Source organism: Hibiscus syriacus, unplaced genomic scaffold (genome assembly GCF_006381635.1).
Source record: "Hibiscus syriacus cultivar Baekdansim isolate YM2019G1 unplaced genomic scaffold, ASM638163v2 tig00110013_pilon, whole genome shotgun sequence".
In the NCBI taxonomy this organism is placed as follows: Eukaryota; Viridiplantae; Streptophyta; class Magnoliopsida; order Malvales; family Malvaceae; genus Hibiscus; species Hibiscus syriacus.
Genome location: NW_024062563.1, coordinates 2878408 through 2897788, shown reverse-complemented (window position 1 = coordinate 2897788; position 19381 = coordinate 2878408). Strand labels below are relative to the sequence as shown.

The 19381-nt window shown below is 32.6% G+C and overlaps 1 protein-coding gene and 1 pseudogene across 1 annotated transcript; one reads left to right on the top strand and one right to left on the bottom strand.

The window, feature by feature from the left end:
• Positions 1-6785: 6785 nt before the first annotated feature.
• Positions 6786-9499, bottom strand: LOC120212532 (zinc finger protein GAI-ASSOCIATED FACTOR 1-like). Its single transcript, XM_039210807.1, has 4 exons — positions 9176-9499; positions 8686-9082; positions 8359-8594; positions 6786-7934 (listed from the first exon to the last, which is right to left on the bottom strand). The coding sequence occupies exons 1-4, from the start codon at positions 9300-9302 to the stop codon at positions 7147-7149; spliced, it is 1548 nt and encodes a 515-aa protein (XP_039066738.1). The 5' UTR covers positions 9303-9499; the 3' UTR covers positions 6786-7146.
• A 4738-nt stretch (positions 9500-14237) lies between these two features.
• On the top strand, positions 14238-19012 carry LOC120212424 (annotated as a pseudogene).
• Positions 19013-19381: the final 369 nt, after the last annotated feature.

The window sequence follows — 19381 nt, the reverse complement described above, 5'->3', positions numbered from 1 at the left end:
TTAAACATTCAAGCTTATCTTTCAAATTGAAATTTTCTTTTTCAATACTTTCAAATTTCATTTTTGAGAGTTCTAAATCCTTCTTCAAGATTTCATTTTGATTTTCAAAATCCATTTTCATTTCTAGAAGAAGTTTGTTTAATTTGAAAATTTCTTTTTCAAAGTTTTCAGATTTTATTTTTGAAAGCTCTAACTCCTTTCTCAACATTTCATTTTGATTTTCCAAGTCTGTTTTAGCTTTTAAAAGAAGATCATTTTTAGCAATAAATTTAGAAATCAATTTATTGTATTTGGAGTTCATGGTCTCAAACTCCGAAAATAATTTATCATAAGCATCTTGTAACTCATTAAAAGATTTTGAATTTGATATATTTGAGTTAGAAGATACCTTTGGCTCTGTGAGAGCTAATAGAGACATCACTTTTATTGGTTCTTTATCTTCCTTGTCTCTATAGATCTCCTCAAGCTTATCCCACATTTCCTTGTCACTTGAACAAGAAGAAACTCCTTTATATATATTAGGATCAATTGCACAACACAACATGTGCATAGCCTTTGAGTTTTGTTGAGCTTCCTTCCGTTCTTGAACACTCCACTTCTTTGCATTCTTAGTAGGAGAGAAATATCCTTTATTGATTATCATCCAAGCTTCCATATCAAATGCTTTGATGAATATCATCATACACCTCTTCCAATGACGATAATTTGTTCCATTGAAGTGTGGAGGCACGTCAATAGGTCTGGATTCTTCCATAGAGAATGAACCGGAAGTAGACGCCGTCTTTATCAATTTAACTCTTCCCGGATCGACTCAAGAGGTGATTAAACCTTCAAATGAGTGAGGCTCTGATACCAATTGTTGAGTTAATCGATTGACTGAATCGGCCAAGAGGGGGTGAATTGGCAATAAAAAATTTGGTGGAAGCTTTTGCAGAAAATTGAAAGAAATTGCACAACGATTTAGAGTGGTTCGACTTTATCAACCAAAGTCTACGTACACTACCTTAGCTATCCACACTAAGGATTTTCCAACAAATTCACTAATTTGTTCTTTCTTTTGAGGCCAAAGAGATAACCTTACAACTCCCTCAAGAATATACCCCAATTCTTGAGAACACTCTTTTCTCAAAGAGAAATACAAATTTGCAAACTTACAAGAAAAACCTCACAAGGCAAATATGTTTGCACAATTCTAGAACAAAAAAATAACACTCAAGAATAAATACAATTGAGCATAATAAGTGTTCTTGAAAGAAAAATGAATATTGAATGAAAAATAGGCTTGAAATGCTCAAACTTGAGGTTTGAGCTTTCTCTTTGATTCTCTCTTGATTCTAATTGCTTGATGTTTCTTGTTATTGATCAATGGCTTCTAAACTTGTTTAAATACTCCTTGAATTAATTCTGAACGTTGGTGATAATTAGTGGAGTCAATAAAGCCGTTATTGTGTGAAAACAATTAATTTTCTAGGTGGGAGCGTCTCAAGCATCGATGCATGACCATTATGCATCGGTGCATTAGTGTGAAATTTCAAATATTTTGACCGTTGGACTCCTAGTGCATCGGTGCACTAAGAGTGCATCGATGCATGAAGTGCATTCGATGTTTGAAAAATAGCCTGGTGCATCGATGCATGGATTGTGCATCGATGCATCAAATGCATTCGATGTTTTAATTAAATCAGAGTGCATCGATGCATGGAGAGTGCATCGATGCATGGAGAGTGCATCGGTGCATGGAATGCATTCGATGTTTCAATTTATTCATTGATGCATCGATGCATGGTATTGATGCATCGGTGCATGCCTTTGAAAAATTGATTTAAGGCTTGATTTTGGTTTAAAATACTTTGAAAAATTGTTTCAAAAATAGTTTAAGTACAAATCATAATTTTACACATTTAGTAAGGATTAAAATTGATCTTCAAAGACTTGGAGTAATAATTTGATATTCGATAAATTGAATCGAATATAAATTGTAAAATCATTTGTAAAAATATTAAAATTCATTTAACTTAATTTGTTATATCGAAATATCAAAAATGTTTTTAACATGTATAAAATCAAATGTTAACTTATAATAAGAATTTATTATAAAAATTTGTAATTCAGATTGTACTATGCCATTTTAGATCTGTACTTTTTTTATTTCAGTTCATTTCATTGCAAAAATGTATTTTTCTTTTCGAAATCAGATCATTTCAAATCTATACTTTTCTTATTCTTATTAGACATTTGTCCACTATCATTAGAACACGTGGTACGCGAGTCAGAAAACGAGTGAGCACGCTATATACAAATGTATTGTCAGAACAGATTGCACCGAGTCAGTCCACCTCGTGTACTACTAAGACACCCGAGTCAGAAAATGAGTGACCCATCTTAGTGTCATATAATGCACATATAAAACTAATCAGATGTACCGAATCACTCCACCTCGTGCACCACTAAGGTATGCTAAGTCAGACCACGAGTGATCCACACTGGTGCTATATCGAAACATATTCAGATTCACTCGACCTCATGACATGCCATTGTACCACTAACCCTCATTTTTATACATTGTACTTTGATCTAAATCAATTACTAATTTGCATATAAAATCATTCATCCATATAACCGAATATAAAATCATTTATATAAAAATAAATTTGGGAAGTTCATACCCAAAAATATTTACATGTTATGAAATAAAATATCGAATAAAATAATTTGAGTTATTCAAACCCAAAATCATATAAAAATCATTTAATAAATCAATATAAAGATATTTCATAAAATAATTCAAATTGTTTCAATCGAAAACCTTCGAGGTTGGTTCATCGTAAGCCGTCCTCATATCGAATATAAAATAAGTAGATTGCACTCACCTGATGCCTTACCAACTTATCCTACGATCACCTTTATAACCCTCATATCCGGTTCATTTTGATCTTGATTATAATCACGAATTATTCCATCATCGGTTTTCAACATATAAAAGATTCACATACATTAGTACTCGTACTATTATAATAAAATTAAATTCAAATCATAATTCTAAAATTTCGACTAAGGAACATTCAATACTAATTTCTACCTCGAAATCGAAATCAACATTAACCAAATTTACTCTTGAACTCCGTTCCTTTTTCCTTTTGCTCGTTTTGTTCTCGATTCCAATCACGGTCTACTTAAAAATTAATTATCCGACATAAACAATTTTGAACATATATTAGTATCTAACCAACTTGTTAAACACGTATTTGTATACAATTTGATAAAATATGGTAAATAAATATTTGATGCTAATGTCTATAAATAAATCAATTCTACTCAACTCTTGCAAAAACAACTTTCCTAGTCCTTGAAAATAATAATTCTCAACCTTAAATCTCTTAACTTTTCACAATTTAACATTTAACCCACAATTACGCATTTCTTCAAATTAAACCCCCATATTTCAAAACCTATCAAGTTGGTCCTTACTATTCACTTTAATCCCTAACAACCATCATACTCAACTAATTTCATTATATTTCCAAAATAGTACATTAATCTTGCACTTTTGCAATTTCACCACTAAATTTTCAAAAACTTGCAATTTAATCCCTAGGAATTACTCAACTTCCAAATCAACAAAATTCAACATTTCATCATTCCAACTATAATTTCCAGCATAGTACCTTAATTTTTCAACATTTACTTTGCAATCCTCCAATTTCTCAAAACTTGCAAAAAGATCCTCTATGCTTAACATTGATCCAAAACTTAATTCAAACCTTATGAAATCACCCTTCTATCTAATTTAAACCCAAAAGGAATTTTTATACAAATTTTCCTAATTTTTTTCTCCATGACCAAAAGTTTTGAATACTTTCCTTAATGGTCTCAAACTTTGATTTAAGCTTGGTTTCATCACCTACAACTCATTTCCATTCATTCTAATAATTCCCATAACAAAAACAAATCAAAATCAACATTTCTTCATTCAAACCCACCATGACCAAATGCTTTCAACTTAGTCCCTTAATGATTTTTAATCAACTTTTATGCATGTTTATGCTTCCGTAACACTCCCTACATCAAAATCTAATCTTATTTCATTGATTTCTCACTTTCCCTTCATCCACCATACAAACCCATTTTCACATTTCAACATGAAACAGGGCAATACTTATATCAATTTGTAGAGATTTTAGTGAGGAACAATTTCTTATTTCACACTTAAGTCATAATTCTAAATAAAATGACTCAAAAATTGAAAACAAAGCTTTGCTTACCTTAGCTATGGAGGACGTCCAGCAGCTGGAGAAGACGAGAGAGTTTTCCTTGAAAAAAATTCCCAATTTCACCTTTAAAATACAATTAAAAATGAACTTTTTATTCAGTTTGAACCAAAAAGCCTAAATTTTAAAAAATTACATTTTAGTCACTTGTTGAAATTTTTGGGTATTACAGATAATGTTAGTATCACATAAATAAATAAAAAAAATGTTTAAAAATTATTTAGAAAAATTGATAAAATTTGAACCCTTATATTTAACTAAGAAAGAAAAAAAAAATCTAATTTTCAAGTAGCGAAACGATGGTGTTTGAAGCATGCCATGTTTTTATTGGGTACCAAATAAAAACAATATATCATTTGGTACCAAATTACACAAGTGATGGTTGTGTTTCTTTAATAATTTGGTTTTTAAATTTATTTTATTTTATAAGTAAGATATATTTTATAAATATAAATAAGATATTTATATATGCCAAAATTAACTATTTGACATTTTTATTTGTCAAATATCATAAATATATATATATATATATATATTAATTATTAAATAACTTAAAATGGTATATAAATTTATTTTAAATTATTAAATAGTTTCTTTGGTGACTCACTCTAATTTTATTTTATTTTATTTTGGTCACACAACTATTATTTTTCATAGATAAAAGGGTTTCTTTTGGCCACGTAGTAGACATAATTAATAAAAATGGTAATATATCCCAATATAATAAAAACTTTGGTCTTAAAATATATGCATTCTATCGATTAAATCTTAATCTAAAATAAATCATCAAATATTTGGACCAAACCTCAATTTTTCCACCCCTTCTTCCTCTACAACAACCTTTCTATTTATCTTGTACCACCACTAAAACCAGGAAAATAATTAATGTGAAATCAGCAAAGATCCTCCAATAATTTATTCAGGCAAACAAATTATATTATTTCCGTCCCATTAAATATATCTCTTATTAATTTTCTAAAATACAATTTTTTAAACTTTAATCATGATTATATTGAAATTTTAAATAAATAATAAATTTTATAAAATATATTTCAATACTATTTGCTTAAAGTTTTTAAAATATATATTTCATATTTTTATCAATAATAAAGTTTAAATAATTATGAATCAAAGTTAAAAAAAATTAACCAAAAAATTTAATAAATGATCATTTAAGTGGGGACATAAAGAACAACAAAAGTCTCAACCTTGAAGAATACAAAAAAAAGCATTAAATTTAAATTCATCTAGAGTCAATCCTAAACTCTTTCGGATTGTTACTCATAGATTAACAGGTTGAATAGATTTGATTGTCCAACAATAAATTTGGTTATCGGTTCTAAGAGATCATGTAATCCTATCAAATGACATGTCAAACGAATGACTTGTCAAAGGAGAGATTTTAGAGTTCATAGTTAACGGAGGCCTCCCTCATTTCAAAGGTTACGATCATTGGAGGATTTATTTGCGGAAGAGATCCGAATGAGGTATAACAAATCCTCCAATGACTATATCTTATAACAAATCCTCCAATGACTATATCTTCCAACCAGTCATGATCTCTACTAGGCCTACGTGATCTATCAAAACTGATAATCAAATCTATTATCAAGTGGTCATATGTATATTCAACATGTCATTTTAAGAGTAGTAATTATAACCCTAAACCTAATACTGACATTAAGAATTATTGTAAAATCCTTCAATCTCCTTCGAGGGCTCTTTTTCTATTTAGATTTTCTAAACCAAACAATGTTAATGGTCTATAAATCCACTATTAATCATTTGCTGTGACTCTCAACCAAATACATTTACCTAATTATTATTCAAATTTCTTCAATAATAAGCAAACATTTAATCTAAAGCAACAGTTATTAAAATACATCACCGAACATTAATCTTATTATTATATTATAATCCATTTTAAAAAGGACTAGATTTTTTTTAGCCCATAGCCACAGCTACATCAATCTACATTTGACTTTGTTTTAAATAGCTGAAGCTGTTATCTAAAATTTAAGCACAAGTAGACGAGTGACATTTTTATAATCGAAAGGAATAATCTAATGAATTATTGACCAACTTGTACCTATGTACTCAAATACCAAAACAAAATGGAAGCTAATAGTTTCCTTGGCCCAAAACAAAAGGAATATAAGCATTTTCTTTTTTGTGTTTGATCATCAATCTCGAGTATTTTCCCGAATATGGAAAGGATGATTGAAATAAAGATTCCGATGGGGTTGATGGGCTTAGGACATGGAAAGTTAATGTGGGGGACCCCAATAATATCTTCAATTTGATGTTGTTGAACATGAAAATTACCACACATTGCTTTCTTTTCTTGGTGGTCCAATTGATTCTTCTGTATTGGCTCAACTCCCGTCTAAGAGCATTAATTTCCATCTCATCTAAAAAAGAGAGCATAATTTGATGGAATAATGAGTATAGATGATTCCATGAAAAGCTAATAACAACAAATTTAAATCATTTTGTCAATATAAATAACAAAGTGGCAGTCTAATCCCAGCAAAATTGCCAGTCCAATGTTGGGGGTATTCCACTTTAGAGCTAATTTCCCACCATTCATGTCTGCAGCTACAAATCTATACAAGCTTGATAAACCAGACACAGAATGTCAATCTCCTTGGACAGCCATGTCCTAAAAGCATCTGGTCTGGTTTTCGAGTTTACCTTGTACTAAAGGAGGCTACTACTGCCACAACAATGTCCGTTTTCTCAACTGCCTCTTTAATGGCTTGCTGCTAACCTCAGCAATGGCGGTTCTTTGGGTGAATTATGAGTTACCGTTGTTTTCTTCTGCATCGCCGATCTGTTCAATGCATGTTTTTGAGGAATGATTGCTGTTTTTCCCAAGTTATGAGCTCCTTCCGATGTCATTGCTGGTAAAATCCACACCTACATACGATGCGGATGCTGTGGTTACATCGAGTCCGCCTCCGATGGAGGTGATTAAAGCTGAGAGGCCGCTGTTGGGGGTACCACCAGCGGCCACCCCTAGTCCGAGGAAATCAAGGGTGGCTTGTTTAGGCCCGAATACAGAAGTTCCCATCATCAATTCCTTTAATCCTGAACTTTCATCACAAGGAAGTCCAAGTCCAAGACCTGCTGCAATCGAGGAATTCTCGGCCTCAACTTGCCTCTGACCCCATTGCAAATTATCGTGTTTTGAGGAAGATGAAACGATACCGAGACCACGAAGCAATGATGCGTTGCTCGCTGCTGCTCCCATCTGAGCAGCTTTCTGTAGTAGTGCTGTGGCAGACATAGTAGGCTGCGGTGGTGGCGCATACTGCCAGCGTTCTTGCCCAGCAGTCCCGAATATTGATGAGCCATGGTTGGTCGAGAGGCACAGAGAAATCAGTTCAGCTGATGTAGACGGCGCAAGGTCAGCTGGACGATCAGGTCGACTCATAGATCGAATTAAGTCAGTGAAAGCCAGAGGTTGTGGAGGTTGTAAGCTAGCAGAAGTAGTTGAGGGTGCAAATAAGCTAGCAAACACACTACTGCTGCAGCTACCACTGCTGACTGAACCTTTGCTACTGCTACAATTTACATTCACACTAGCTGGTACCGGTGCTGGTGCTGGTGCCGGTGCCGGACCTAGAGCTCTTTCTACAACAGGAGTGGGATTTTCAGGCGACCCTGTAACAAAAAAAACGACATTAATGGCAGCCGAAAAAACCCATTAGGGGACCAGACTTAAAAATCTAAAACAAAGTAGCATGCAAAGTTAATAGATTGATCTTTATGAAAGAACTTTAGAGCGAAAAGCAGAATCAATAATAATTTCCACTCTCTAAATCCATTAGCTTTTGAATCAGTTTGGAAATATATATAAAGAAAAAACAACAAATCACAGTCTCACAAGCTAAGTTACTAAAAACCTCAAGAAAACAACAAAGATCAGAAACAGACAAAAAAGCTACTATGCTCCAAGATTAATCCAAAGACATGATAACAACAAAAACAATTTGTCCATGTTTGATTTTAAACATAGACAACAACCGACAAAATCAAAACTAACAAGACCGAAAATTTCCATATTGGGTAGCATATAAAAACCTACCACAACTTTGAATTGGCAAAACCGAAGAAGATATCACACTAGTTGACTGAGACAGAGCTGGTGCAGCTGCAGCCACCGGTACCAGCACTGGTGCCGTTGTCGGTTCAGGTTCAGTTGCTTGTGGTTTAGGATTGGAGTCCGATTTGGGATTCGGAGGCTCAGGCAAGGGTTGAGCTTTAGCACTCTCCTCAGCTAAAGCATCACAGAAAGCTCTGTGCGTTATAAAACTATCCCTCCTGCAAACATAAAATAAAAATCAACAATCAACCCCACAAATATTCGATCTTTTTGCAGCAGAAATGGGATCTTTAGATTGTTTTAGAGTACCTGGAAAACACAGTTCCACAATCACATTTATACTCGCGAGTACCACAAATCTTAGAGTGAGCTTTCCAATCGGATTGAACAGCGTATTTTTTGGAACATTTATCGCACTTCCACTTCTTTTCTCCATGTTTTCTGCAGAAATGTTTCTTAATTCCAGTGAGATCGCCCAAAGCTCTGGACGGATCGTGATGAATGCAAGTCTGCTCGGGACAAACATAAACTTTCTTCTTCACTTCATTACTCGATCTTTGCCTAAGCTTCCATGGCAAATTATGGCCTCGTCTATGAAGCTGCAGATTTTGGTCCCTTTGAAACCCTTTATTGCAAAATTCACAAACGAATCGGTTCGTGGCCAGTAAAGTCTTCGGAGATAAAGCAATCACCTCCGCATCTGGATCTGCAGCAACCCCAAAGAGAAAAAAAATGCAGTCAGTGACAGGAGAAAAAAAGTGTGTATTTATTGATAGAGAGAGAGTAATTTTACAGGTACCTGGCATGCCAGGGAGGTTACGTTTCTTCTTGACGGTGGTTTTGGGAGGTGGGATTTGGTTTCCGGAGGAAGAGACGCTGGCCTCACCGCCGGAAGCAGTGGAGGAATTATCTAGCTCAACCGGCATGACTTTAAAGAGAAAGAACTATCTTTTTCATTCACAAAGTTGGATTTTTCTAATTTGAGGTCTCTCTCTCTCTAATTTTTTTAATTACGAGTCGAGCTGCTTTTATTGAACTTTTAGGCCACCAACCGGCTTTTCTGCTCAGTTTCTGACTAAAATTCACATTACCCAAAGAAGCTTAATGATTAAACCCAACTCTGAAACCCTTAAAGCCTTCGAAATTCAATCCAAAACCCAGAAAACAAATCTAATAAAAAAACCCAAAAAGCTGAAAGATCCAAAGGTCAAAGCTGAATCAAAAATAAAATAAAATAACAATCTCAAACAAACGCCAAATCAAAACAGAGAAATAAGATCCCAAATAAAGATAAGTTTAAAGAAAACAGAGAAACTTCATGAGAAAGTTTTCTTTTTAGAGAGAAGGAAGAAAAATAATGGAGAAAGAGAGATCTTGCTAAAGTTCCTTTGGTCTAAGTTTGTCCCAACCCTTGCTGGATTACTGTTAGTAGAAGAAAAATAAAATAATTATTTTAAGGGTAAAGTATAGTAATGGTCACTGAACATTTCTGAAGCTTGCATTTGGGTCCCTCAACATTTAAAACTTGTAATACAGTCTCCCAATATTTATTCCGTTTGCAATATGGTCCCCCAACTTAAACCACAGTTAGAAAATTAGGATAAATTATATAAATGGTCATTGAACTTTTCAGTCACATGAATTTAGGTCCCCCAACTTTTAAAACTTGCAAAACAGTCATCAATTTCATTCTAAACCCCAATTTCCAAGTAATTCAATTTTATTCTAAACCCTAAATTCCAAAATAATTAAATTAAATTCAATTATGTCAAATTTATTATTATTTAATTTCATCTTATTTCATGTGATACGTATTTTTTATATAAATATAATAGTATAATTCTTATCTGTTGAAGAAATTTTTTAATTAAAAAAAGTAGTTAGGATATAGAAGAGGTTGAAAATAATTCGAATTTTAAATTTATAAAATGTTATTTTGACGTATAAATAAAAGTGTAAACTACTCGGTTGACAACTTAACTATCTAGCCCTTTTTACTTTTGTCATCGATCTTTTAAATTTATCAATCATACCACATAATTATTTAACTGTTTCAACTAAGCCACTAGTCGTTACCAATTGATAAAAATGATGATGTGGCAGTTAAAAGGAATTGGTATTATTATACATTCAGTCTTTATTATTTATATAATCAATTTGGTCCTAAATTAAATAAAATTTAATAAATTAATCATTTAATTAGGATCTGACATGTGTTAGCACATGATCATGACACGTGTCATTGGTGACACATGTTACCACCTAATTATTTATATATGCTATCAATTTGGTCCTAAATTAAATAAAATTTAATAAATTAATCATTTAATCATGATCTGACATGTGTTAACACATGATCATGATATGTGTTATTGGTGACACATGTCACCTCCTAATTGGAAGAAAATTAAGTTACAAAGAAGTAAATTTTGGGTCTTGGGCAAACTCAAACCTGAGTCACGCAAATGAAATATACAGGGTGGAGCCACTAAGCTAACACCATCGTTTGTGTTAAGAGATATACAATAATACATATACTAATAGTATGATCAATGCCAGAAAAAAAAAGAATATAATGTAAAATGGAAATAATGAGATTTGAACTTCGGCAAAAAATTTGAAAGCAATAAATGATGGGAAAATATTATATTTTTACAATAAAAAATATTATATTTGATAAATTGTTTGATAGATTTAATATATTTTTTAAATATTAGTTGATACAATATTTTAAAAGAATAAATTTAAGATTTATATATTTTTAAACTAAATTTAATAATTATATTTTTCATATTTATAATTCATGATTATATATAATCTTAAGTTGAGTATTTCTAATATAATTAATAATTTTAATTTCTTATTAAAAATAAAATATTCAAAAAATATAAATGATTCATACATTAATATATGAATATATTTTTTATTTATACATCTAAATATAAATATACATTTATATAAATATATTTTTATTCGTTGTGTCTGTGCCTTGAACTCTTTCTTCAAGCCTATATTACCTTAAATTGAAGTATTTTAGAATTTAATTGAAGTATTTTAGAATTTAGGGTTTAGAATAAAATTGAATTACTTTGGAAATTGGGGTTTAGAATGAAATTGATGACTGTTTTGCAAATTTTAAAAGTTGGGGGACCTAAATTCAAGTGACTGAAAAGTTCAATGACCGTTTATATAATTTATCCTAATTTTCTAACTGTGGTTTAAGTTGGGGGACCATATTGCAAACGGAATAAATGTTGGGGGACTGTATTGCAAGTTTTAAATGTTGGGGGGCCTAAATGCAAGCTTCAGAAATGTTCAGTGACCATTACTATACTTTACCCTTATTTTAAATATTAGTGTCAATTTAATTAGAATTATATTATTTGTTTAAGAACTAATAAGATAAAGAGATTGGAAGTTTTAATTTAACTTTGGGTAAACCAAGTGTTTAGTCGCCAACCTATCTTCATGATTCTGTTTTGGTCACCTGACTAATTTGTTATTGGATGTGGTAATTTTTGTAATGATGACATGAAATTATCTTATGTTAATATTTCAATATCATAATTAATCTTTTAGCAATAGATGATTAAAACAAAATTAAAATGTAATATTAGATATAATTCAAAAAAATTAATGATCAAAATAAAACTAAAAGAATAATTGAGTGCTAAATACTTAATTTATCCTTAATTTTTACAGTAAATTTGTGGGGATGCTGTTTTGTCGTGCAATGGAGTGGTCTGAATTGTGCATTGTTTTCGGACACAAGGGGTGAGGTTGTTTGCTTTAAATTCATGTTAAGTCAAACTACTTTTGTCATTGATTGGAACTTTTTGTTATTTTAGCCAATTCCTTTCGGACACGTGTCTTTGGACCTAGGACTTAGCTTGTTCGATTGCTTCCCTTCCTTTTCCTAACCATTGACTTTATAATAACTTTAATATAACATTTCTTTCACATATTGGGAATCAACAAACCAAAAATCCACTTAAATTAAGAAATAAGTAGAATTCTAAAGTTTGACCTATTCTAGGCGTGGACACGTGATTAAATGAACTTAAATGTCTTAGTAATGTATATGACATTGTTATACATAATTAACATGTCATAAATTTTAAGATGTCAATTATATGTACTTGAATTCATATTGATTAAGTCACTTTATATTCAGTACAATTTATTTATTGTTTATTTTATTATATATGTCGCTCTTTAAACATAAACTAAGTTACCTTAATGTATGATTTTACGAACATGAAGAGTTAATAATATCAGAAGCTTAACACAAACTTGGTAACTTTTAAAAATTATAGCAAAACTTATTTACTTCAAGTAATGTGGCATGGGGTACTAATAAGGGGTTTTTTGCGCACATTTTGTTGTATTTGGAATTTATATTCTAAGCATTATCTAATATATTTGAACCATTTGGTTTGATTTGGATATTGGTATGCAAGATTCATGATTGTTTGAATGCTTAAGTAATGTTTCAAGCATGCTGGTTTGGTTAGCATGTTATGATACATGCTCATACGTTTTCCTTTGCATAGACAAATTTCATATGATGGTTTAGGTGATTGAATGGTGCTGGAACTGTTGAAAGACCAAATATGTATAAATTAACCTCTTGAGATTTTAGAATGTACTTTTAGACTTGAATCTACTTGATGTTGTTTGTGTTCAAATATTGTTTCGGTATCTTTTTGACATGTTTAGTGATTAAATGCATTTAGAGGGTCAAATATGATGAAAGTATGTTACGTATGGTGCATAATTGGCTTTAGATTAAAAATTTAGATAATTATTTTATTTCTGTTCAAAACTTTTAGTCATGGAACAATTTTTTTTTTATAGAAAGTGTGTTATTTTATTAAAAATAGAAAATATTTAAAATTACAATGAAGATTTTCTAGCATTACCATTAACCTAAAATATAGTTATGACATTTTTCTATCATCATTAAGACAAAAACTAATCACCTAGATCACATAAGGACCGATGAATGAAAATGTTAAAAAATTTAACCAAAAAGCCCGAACAAAATAAATATACGAACAAATGTGACTGTATCAGCAAACGAACCATAAAAGGGAATGAAACTACTGAAAGAAGAGCGTCGTGAGAAAACTATTCACGAACGCAAAGCGAGTATCCAAATCAATCTGAGGGTCCAAACAGGAAATATAATCATGATAAAAAATAAAGCCAACTTGATTAGTCGTGGTTATGTCAAATCTAACCCTAAGAAAAAAAAGATAAACGAAAACAATGAAGAAAAAACTATAAGCTACCAAAAGACAGAAAAACGTGCCACAAAGAAATATATAAACGTGTCATGAAGACAGAGAACATGTCACGAAGATATAATTATTCTTATTAAAAAATTAAAAAAAAAAGATAATCGACGAACGATAACTAGCATCAAAACCGGTACCGTCGCCGGTTAAACAAAATTAAAAAAAAGTTGGATTGATAAATAAAATTGATACAAGTTGTAAAGAACAAAAAAAAGAATGAGAGTCATTGAACAATTATATGAATTCAAACTTTCTAGAAAAAAAAATAACACTTCATTTTATCATTAAAATCACAAAATAAATTCGTTTATATAGAGTTTTCTAATAATATAAATTGCAATTATATTCATATTTAATAAAATATAAATATATAAATAGAAAGGGGAAAATCAAAACCTTCAAGTTGGGCCTCAAATTTCAACTTTATCAATTGAGAACCCGTTACCAAAAAGTGGGCCAATTTAGGCCACCGACGAACGCCGCCCACCACTTGGAAATCCCGTAGGTCACAGATCTCCAGAAAACTCGAGCAGAGCTTAATCAGGGTTTTAGCGAAAGAACCAAAAGGAAAGGAAGGGGGAAGAAGCAAAGCCAAAAGCCCAAGCAAATGACAACGTGAATCGCTCCAGGTGTTGGAGCAAATTTGCTTGGTCAACACTCCGCTGAGAGGAACCAAGACGCCACTGCTTATGTCGGCGATCTTGGTTCTCGCTGTTTTCCTTTCCCCCTTAATTTTATTTTTAAGTTCTACAGCTTGAAATCTTTTACTTTACTTTCCAGGTATATGAAGAGTTTGTAGACACATCATTTCGTCCCACTTTATGTGATATTATATATTATGTTCATGACATATTTATATTGCATATTATGTGATTTATATCATATGATATATATACACATTATATATTACATATTTATAATATATATTTGTATTGTATAATTATATATATTATATTTATGTATTGAACATATATTTATATTCATTATATGTTTTGTATAAGGTCCAATAAGTACAAACAGTGTTAGGCCCAAACTCGATCAAAACTTAAAGCCCAGATACAAGTGAAACCCAATACAAACTGATCCGACCTGAGACCTAGTTCAGACCCGAACCGGCCCAAGTTGTAACCCGAATCAGTTAGGTTTTGAGACCCTAACTTCTCACTGTTTCCTTAGCGCCGCATCTCCCTCAGCAAACCGTCGGGCAAAGGGAGGACTCTTGGAGAGTCTTCATTCCAGCAGCCACCACCCACCAATTCAAGATGTCCGACGCACAACGAAGTCCAACCAAAATAGAAAACCAACAAGAATGTATTTTAGTTCAAATAGGAGATAAAAACCGAACTAAAAATAGGTTTATTTTATGATTATAAATAGATGTAAACACAACACAAAAGATTACAAGAAATCATAGAGGGAAATACACAAAAAAGCAAGAGAAATCGAAGAACTACTTGTAACTTTTTAAAGCAAGTACGAAAAAAAGGTATCGTTTTTACCTTGCTCGACAGTCTATTTTGCTTGCATGTTGTCTGTTTGGTGGGTTTCTTTACTGTTTTTTACTCGAAAAAGTCCTCGGAAGAGGAACGACCGATGATCGGAGGGGAGGGCATTCGGATGATCTTTTTCAGATCTAGCCCTCCTCGAGGTCTTTTTTGCAAAAACCGATGTGATTTTTGAAATGGGTGAAAAGAAGCTTTCGGAAAGTATAAAACTTTTCTATTTTTGCCGCCGATGAACGGCGGCCGACGATGGTTGGAATCTGGGTTCTCTATGAACCTAGACGGATGTGTTCTTCAGAAATGAAGAATAGTTGAGAGAAATTTTGGGGTTGGGTTTTGATCGAGTTGGGGGAAAGGAGAAAAGTGATTTCATGTTTGTGATTTTTGGGTTATATAGTGACCCGTTGACCTACGTGGAGACCCGATGACCCGATTCGCAGACCCTAGGATCCGCGTGTTTTTGCCTGGGAAAGGGGTTAATTGCTTCTCCAGTCCCTCGTTGTTTTTTGAAGTTTATTTTGCCCCTTAAAATTGATTTTTACCCCGATTCATTTTTTAATTTTACCACCCACTTTATTTTTCTTTCAATTTAGTCATTTTTATTTAATTTACGTTTTAATTTAATTTAATTTTTTCCATTTTATTTCTTTTCCTTCTTTTAATTGTTGTTAATCTTATTTTATTTTATTTTTCTTCTTTTAATTGTTTTTTAATCTTATTTTTATTTTTATTTCTTTTATTTTTTTATTTTTGATTTTTTTTTATATTTTTTAATGTTAGCTAGTTTTTTTGGTTTCTTTTTTTATTTCATTTATTTCTTTTTTTTAATTTAGCCTTTTATTTTTATTTTTTTAGCTATTTTTTAGGATGTTTATTTTTTTTCATTTATTTATTTTAGTAATTGTTGATATTTAATCTTGCAATTAGCATTGTTATTTTTATTTTTTAAAATAAACTTTTTTTTCCTTACATTTTATATTTTTTCTATGTGTTTTAATATGCACACTTTATTTTTATTTTCTGTTAATTCCTCAGCGTGTATATATACTTCTTTCTTTTGCTTGCTTAAAGTATCATAATTTAACCTTTTATCCCTTTTGATTCAGCATATTAATTTATCAATCTAATATTTTTTAACTTTTAAGGGTATTCTTTTAAATTGATAGGAGGTAAGTAATTTGGATTAAATTTTTACTTTTTAATTTAGCTTGCAATTTTCTCAATTAAGACAACTGAAAAATAATTAGTACCGAAAGGGCAGTTCAAAGGTGCTAATCATTCATTGACTGAAACCGACTCCCGAATTCGACATATCTTTGGCAACATACCTTTGGTAAGATGCATATCAGGTAAGAAATCAAGGTAACCGATCAACCCATTTTTGTTCTTAAAATAAATGGTCGATGGTGACTCTAACTCACTTATTTTAGTCGAAGCCCAATTTCGGGCCCACCCGAAAGACGGTTGTGACATAGTTATTATGGGAGTTATTTGTTCAAGCTGGTCCTGCTGGTACACTTAATAGTATCAAGTTTTTTTTGTTACTGTTAAAGCTTCTGATGTTTAATTTTGTTCAAACATGGGTTCTTATGTGAAATGAGTTAATTGAAAATGCCTGGGTTTCCATCTATCATTTCAGTTAATGTTTATGTGCCGAAAGATAGAGTGACCAGCTTGCATTAAGGATATGGATTCGTCGAATTCCGAAGTGAAGAAGATGCTGATTATGTATGTCTTTTCCCTTCAGGGATTTTAGCCCTTGGTTTCATTTTTTTTCCTTTTTAAACAATTAGATTTATTTGTTTGGTTTTCTAGGCTATTAAGGTGCTCAACATGATTAAGCTTTATGGAAAGCCGATTCGTGTAAATAAGGTATTGAATTCTGAAATGTGAATTGTATTGCATTTTTTGTTGAGTCAAAGTAACCATTATTTGTGTTGATTATTATGTTTTTTTTTTATTTGATTTCAGGCATCTCAATGTTGGGGCAAATCTTTTTTATAGGGAACCTTGATCCAGTAAGTACTAGCATGCTATGAGAACTATAGAGTTGCTATGAAGTCGTAGATTTCCTGTTTTAACTTTGTGATTATCGGACTATACTTGCAGGATGTGGAAGAGAAACTTTTGTATGATACCTTTAGTGCATTTGGAGTCATTGCTACAAATCCCAAGGTACTGACTTTACAAATGCTCTTTTATTTTTCATTTTATTTGATGGCAATGATATGCAGTTGCTTAATGAGCTCAATTTTTTTGGTTATAATTATCGGTATTCAATCTATTGATTGATTAATCTTGATCGAGTACTCTAGAGGTTCATTATGGGGCCGAAACTGCTAAGTTTTCTTCTTTTGTAACGTCAGAATTTGAATCCTTGACCTTGTTTAAGGTAGCTAACATCTTATTCTGTTAGATCAACTGATAATTGGTTAATAGCAGCTCATTTTTTATGTGAAAGTGCATGTCTACATCGCTTCATTTTGCTTGTTTAGTTATATCGATGCTCTGCTGCTTCTTGACTTTATATATAACTGTAAGTGTTTGCTATCATAACTTATCTGTGATTGATGATGGGATGAAGTTGAAACCTGTGAGATTGATTGAGGGTTGTGCGTTTTTCTTATGAGCGGCCAGGTTTTCTAAGTTAATGTTAGCTTTTATATATTTGCATCGTCATGAAATAGCATAATTTATGATATGGATTTGGATGCTTATATGCCTTATTTACTAATTTTTGTTTATGGAGACCTGAATGATATTAGAACTGATAGCAAGTCCTAGTCGTATTCTGCTTATCTCTTGAAAGTCCTGGACAGTGGGTTTGGAAATTTGATAAGAAGGTTAAGTAACTTTAAAATAGTTATTTTTTCCGACATTTTGTTTATTCTGCACTATGATAGTGGGTTCTTATGATCACTTTCTAACATCAGATAATGAGATATCCTGATACTGGAAATTCACGCGGTTTTGGATTCATCAGCTGTGATTCTTTTGAGGCATCCTATGCTGCGATGGAGGTATGTTCGCATTGCCACTTGGATGCTATTTGCTCATTGAAGGGCATTTTTGTTGCTGTTGTAACTGCTTCAATGGAATGTGAATATATGATGTGACAATGAATGGCCAGTACCTCTGTAACCGCCAAATAACAGTTTCGTATGCATATAAGAAAGATACGAAAGGAGAGCGTCATGACACCCCAGCAGGTTCATTTTTACGTTTTTCACCGCAGCCGACTATACTATCTTGTCCCTTTTTTGGTCTATTTTTTATACCTGCTGTCTTTGCTGTAGCTATCGGTAAGTAGCTTAAAACTTTTCCATGTGATACAGAGAGAGTGTTGGCTGCAAGTAATCCAAGTTCCCAGAAGAGTAGACCCCATACTTCGTTGTGAGCGGACCTCCGACGCTACCTTCTGGTGCCCAGGCCAATGGTGGTATGGGTGCACCAGTGCCTCCACGACCTTTCCTGAATGGTACTGTCCCTCCAAACCCGGTCCCAGTACCTCGTCCTTCACCCCCTCAAAACGTTCCCTATCCACAAATGCTGGTTGGCGGACAATTACCATGGCAGGGCCAACCACAGCATCTCGGACACCAAATGCCACCTCCAGTCATGCCGCCTCCGCCTATGCAGTACAGGCCCGCTCCACCGAACATGCCACCACCTCCACAGGCAATGTCCGGTCTTTCAAGGCCAACATCACCAATGTCGATGGGAGCACCACACGGCTGGCCACAATCAGCACCACCACAACAGCAAATGGGTGGAAGGCCTCCTATGCCACAAATGTCAATGCCACCCCCTCCCCCACCTCCATCTGGAAGTTGAATTTTCCTAGTATCTGTATTTTCTTGATTAACCAGATGTAGTGCATTTTTGTTTGTTGTGGTGATATTGTACTCTATTTATGTATTAATATCTGAAAACGAGATTTTCAATGAGGTGCCCTCTTTTTTTTTTTGAATGAAGAAGAACCTAAGACAAATAGGGGAAAGAACTGGAGCTACATCTTGGTGTGATGATGCAGCATCTTGGAGTAAGTCCACAACATCCACAGGGGGGATGTGTTGAAATGATTCAGCGAGGGGAGCTTGGTGATTCTCTCTGCAACTTTGTTCCCATATTGGGAGTCCAGCGACCGTGTATATTAGGGGTGTTCAAATTCAATCCGATCCAACAAAATAACCGAAAATCAAT

Excerpts from the sequence above, each read along its gene's own strand:
- LOC120212532 (XM_039210807.1), bottom strand. The coding sequence starts at position 9,302 with ATGCCGGTTGAGCTAGATAATTCCTCCACTGCTTCCGGCGGTGAGGCC. Across the intron at positions 9,083-9,175 it reads TAACCTCCCTGGCATGCCAG|ATCCAGATGCGGAGGTGATT; the intron begins GTACCTGTAAAA and ends GGGTTGCTGCAG. Across the intron at positions 8,595-8,685 it reads TGTGGAACTGTGTTTTCCAG|GAGGGATAGTTTTATAACGC; the intron begins GTACTCTAAAAC and ends TTATGTTTGCAG.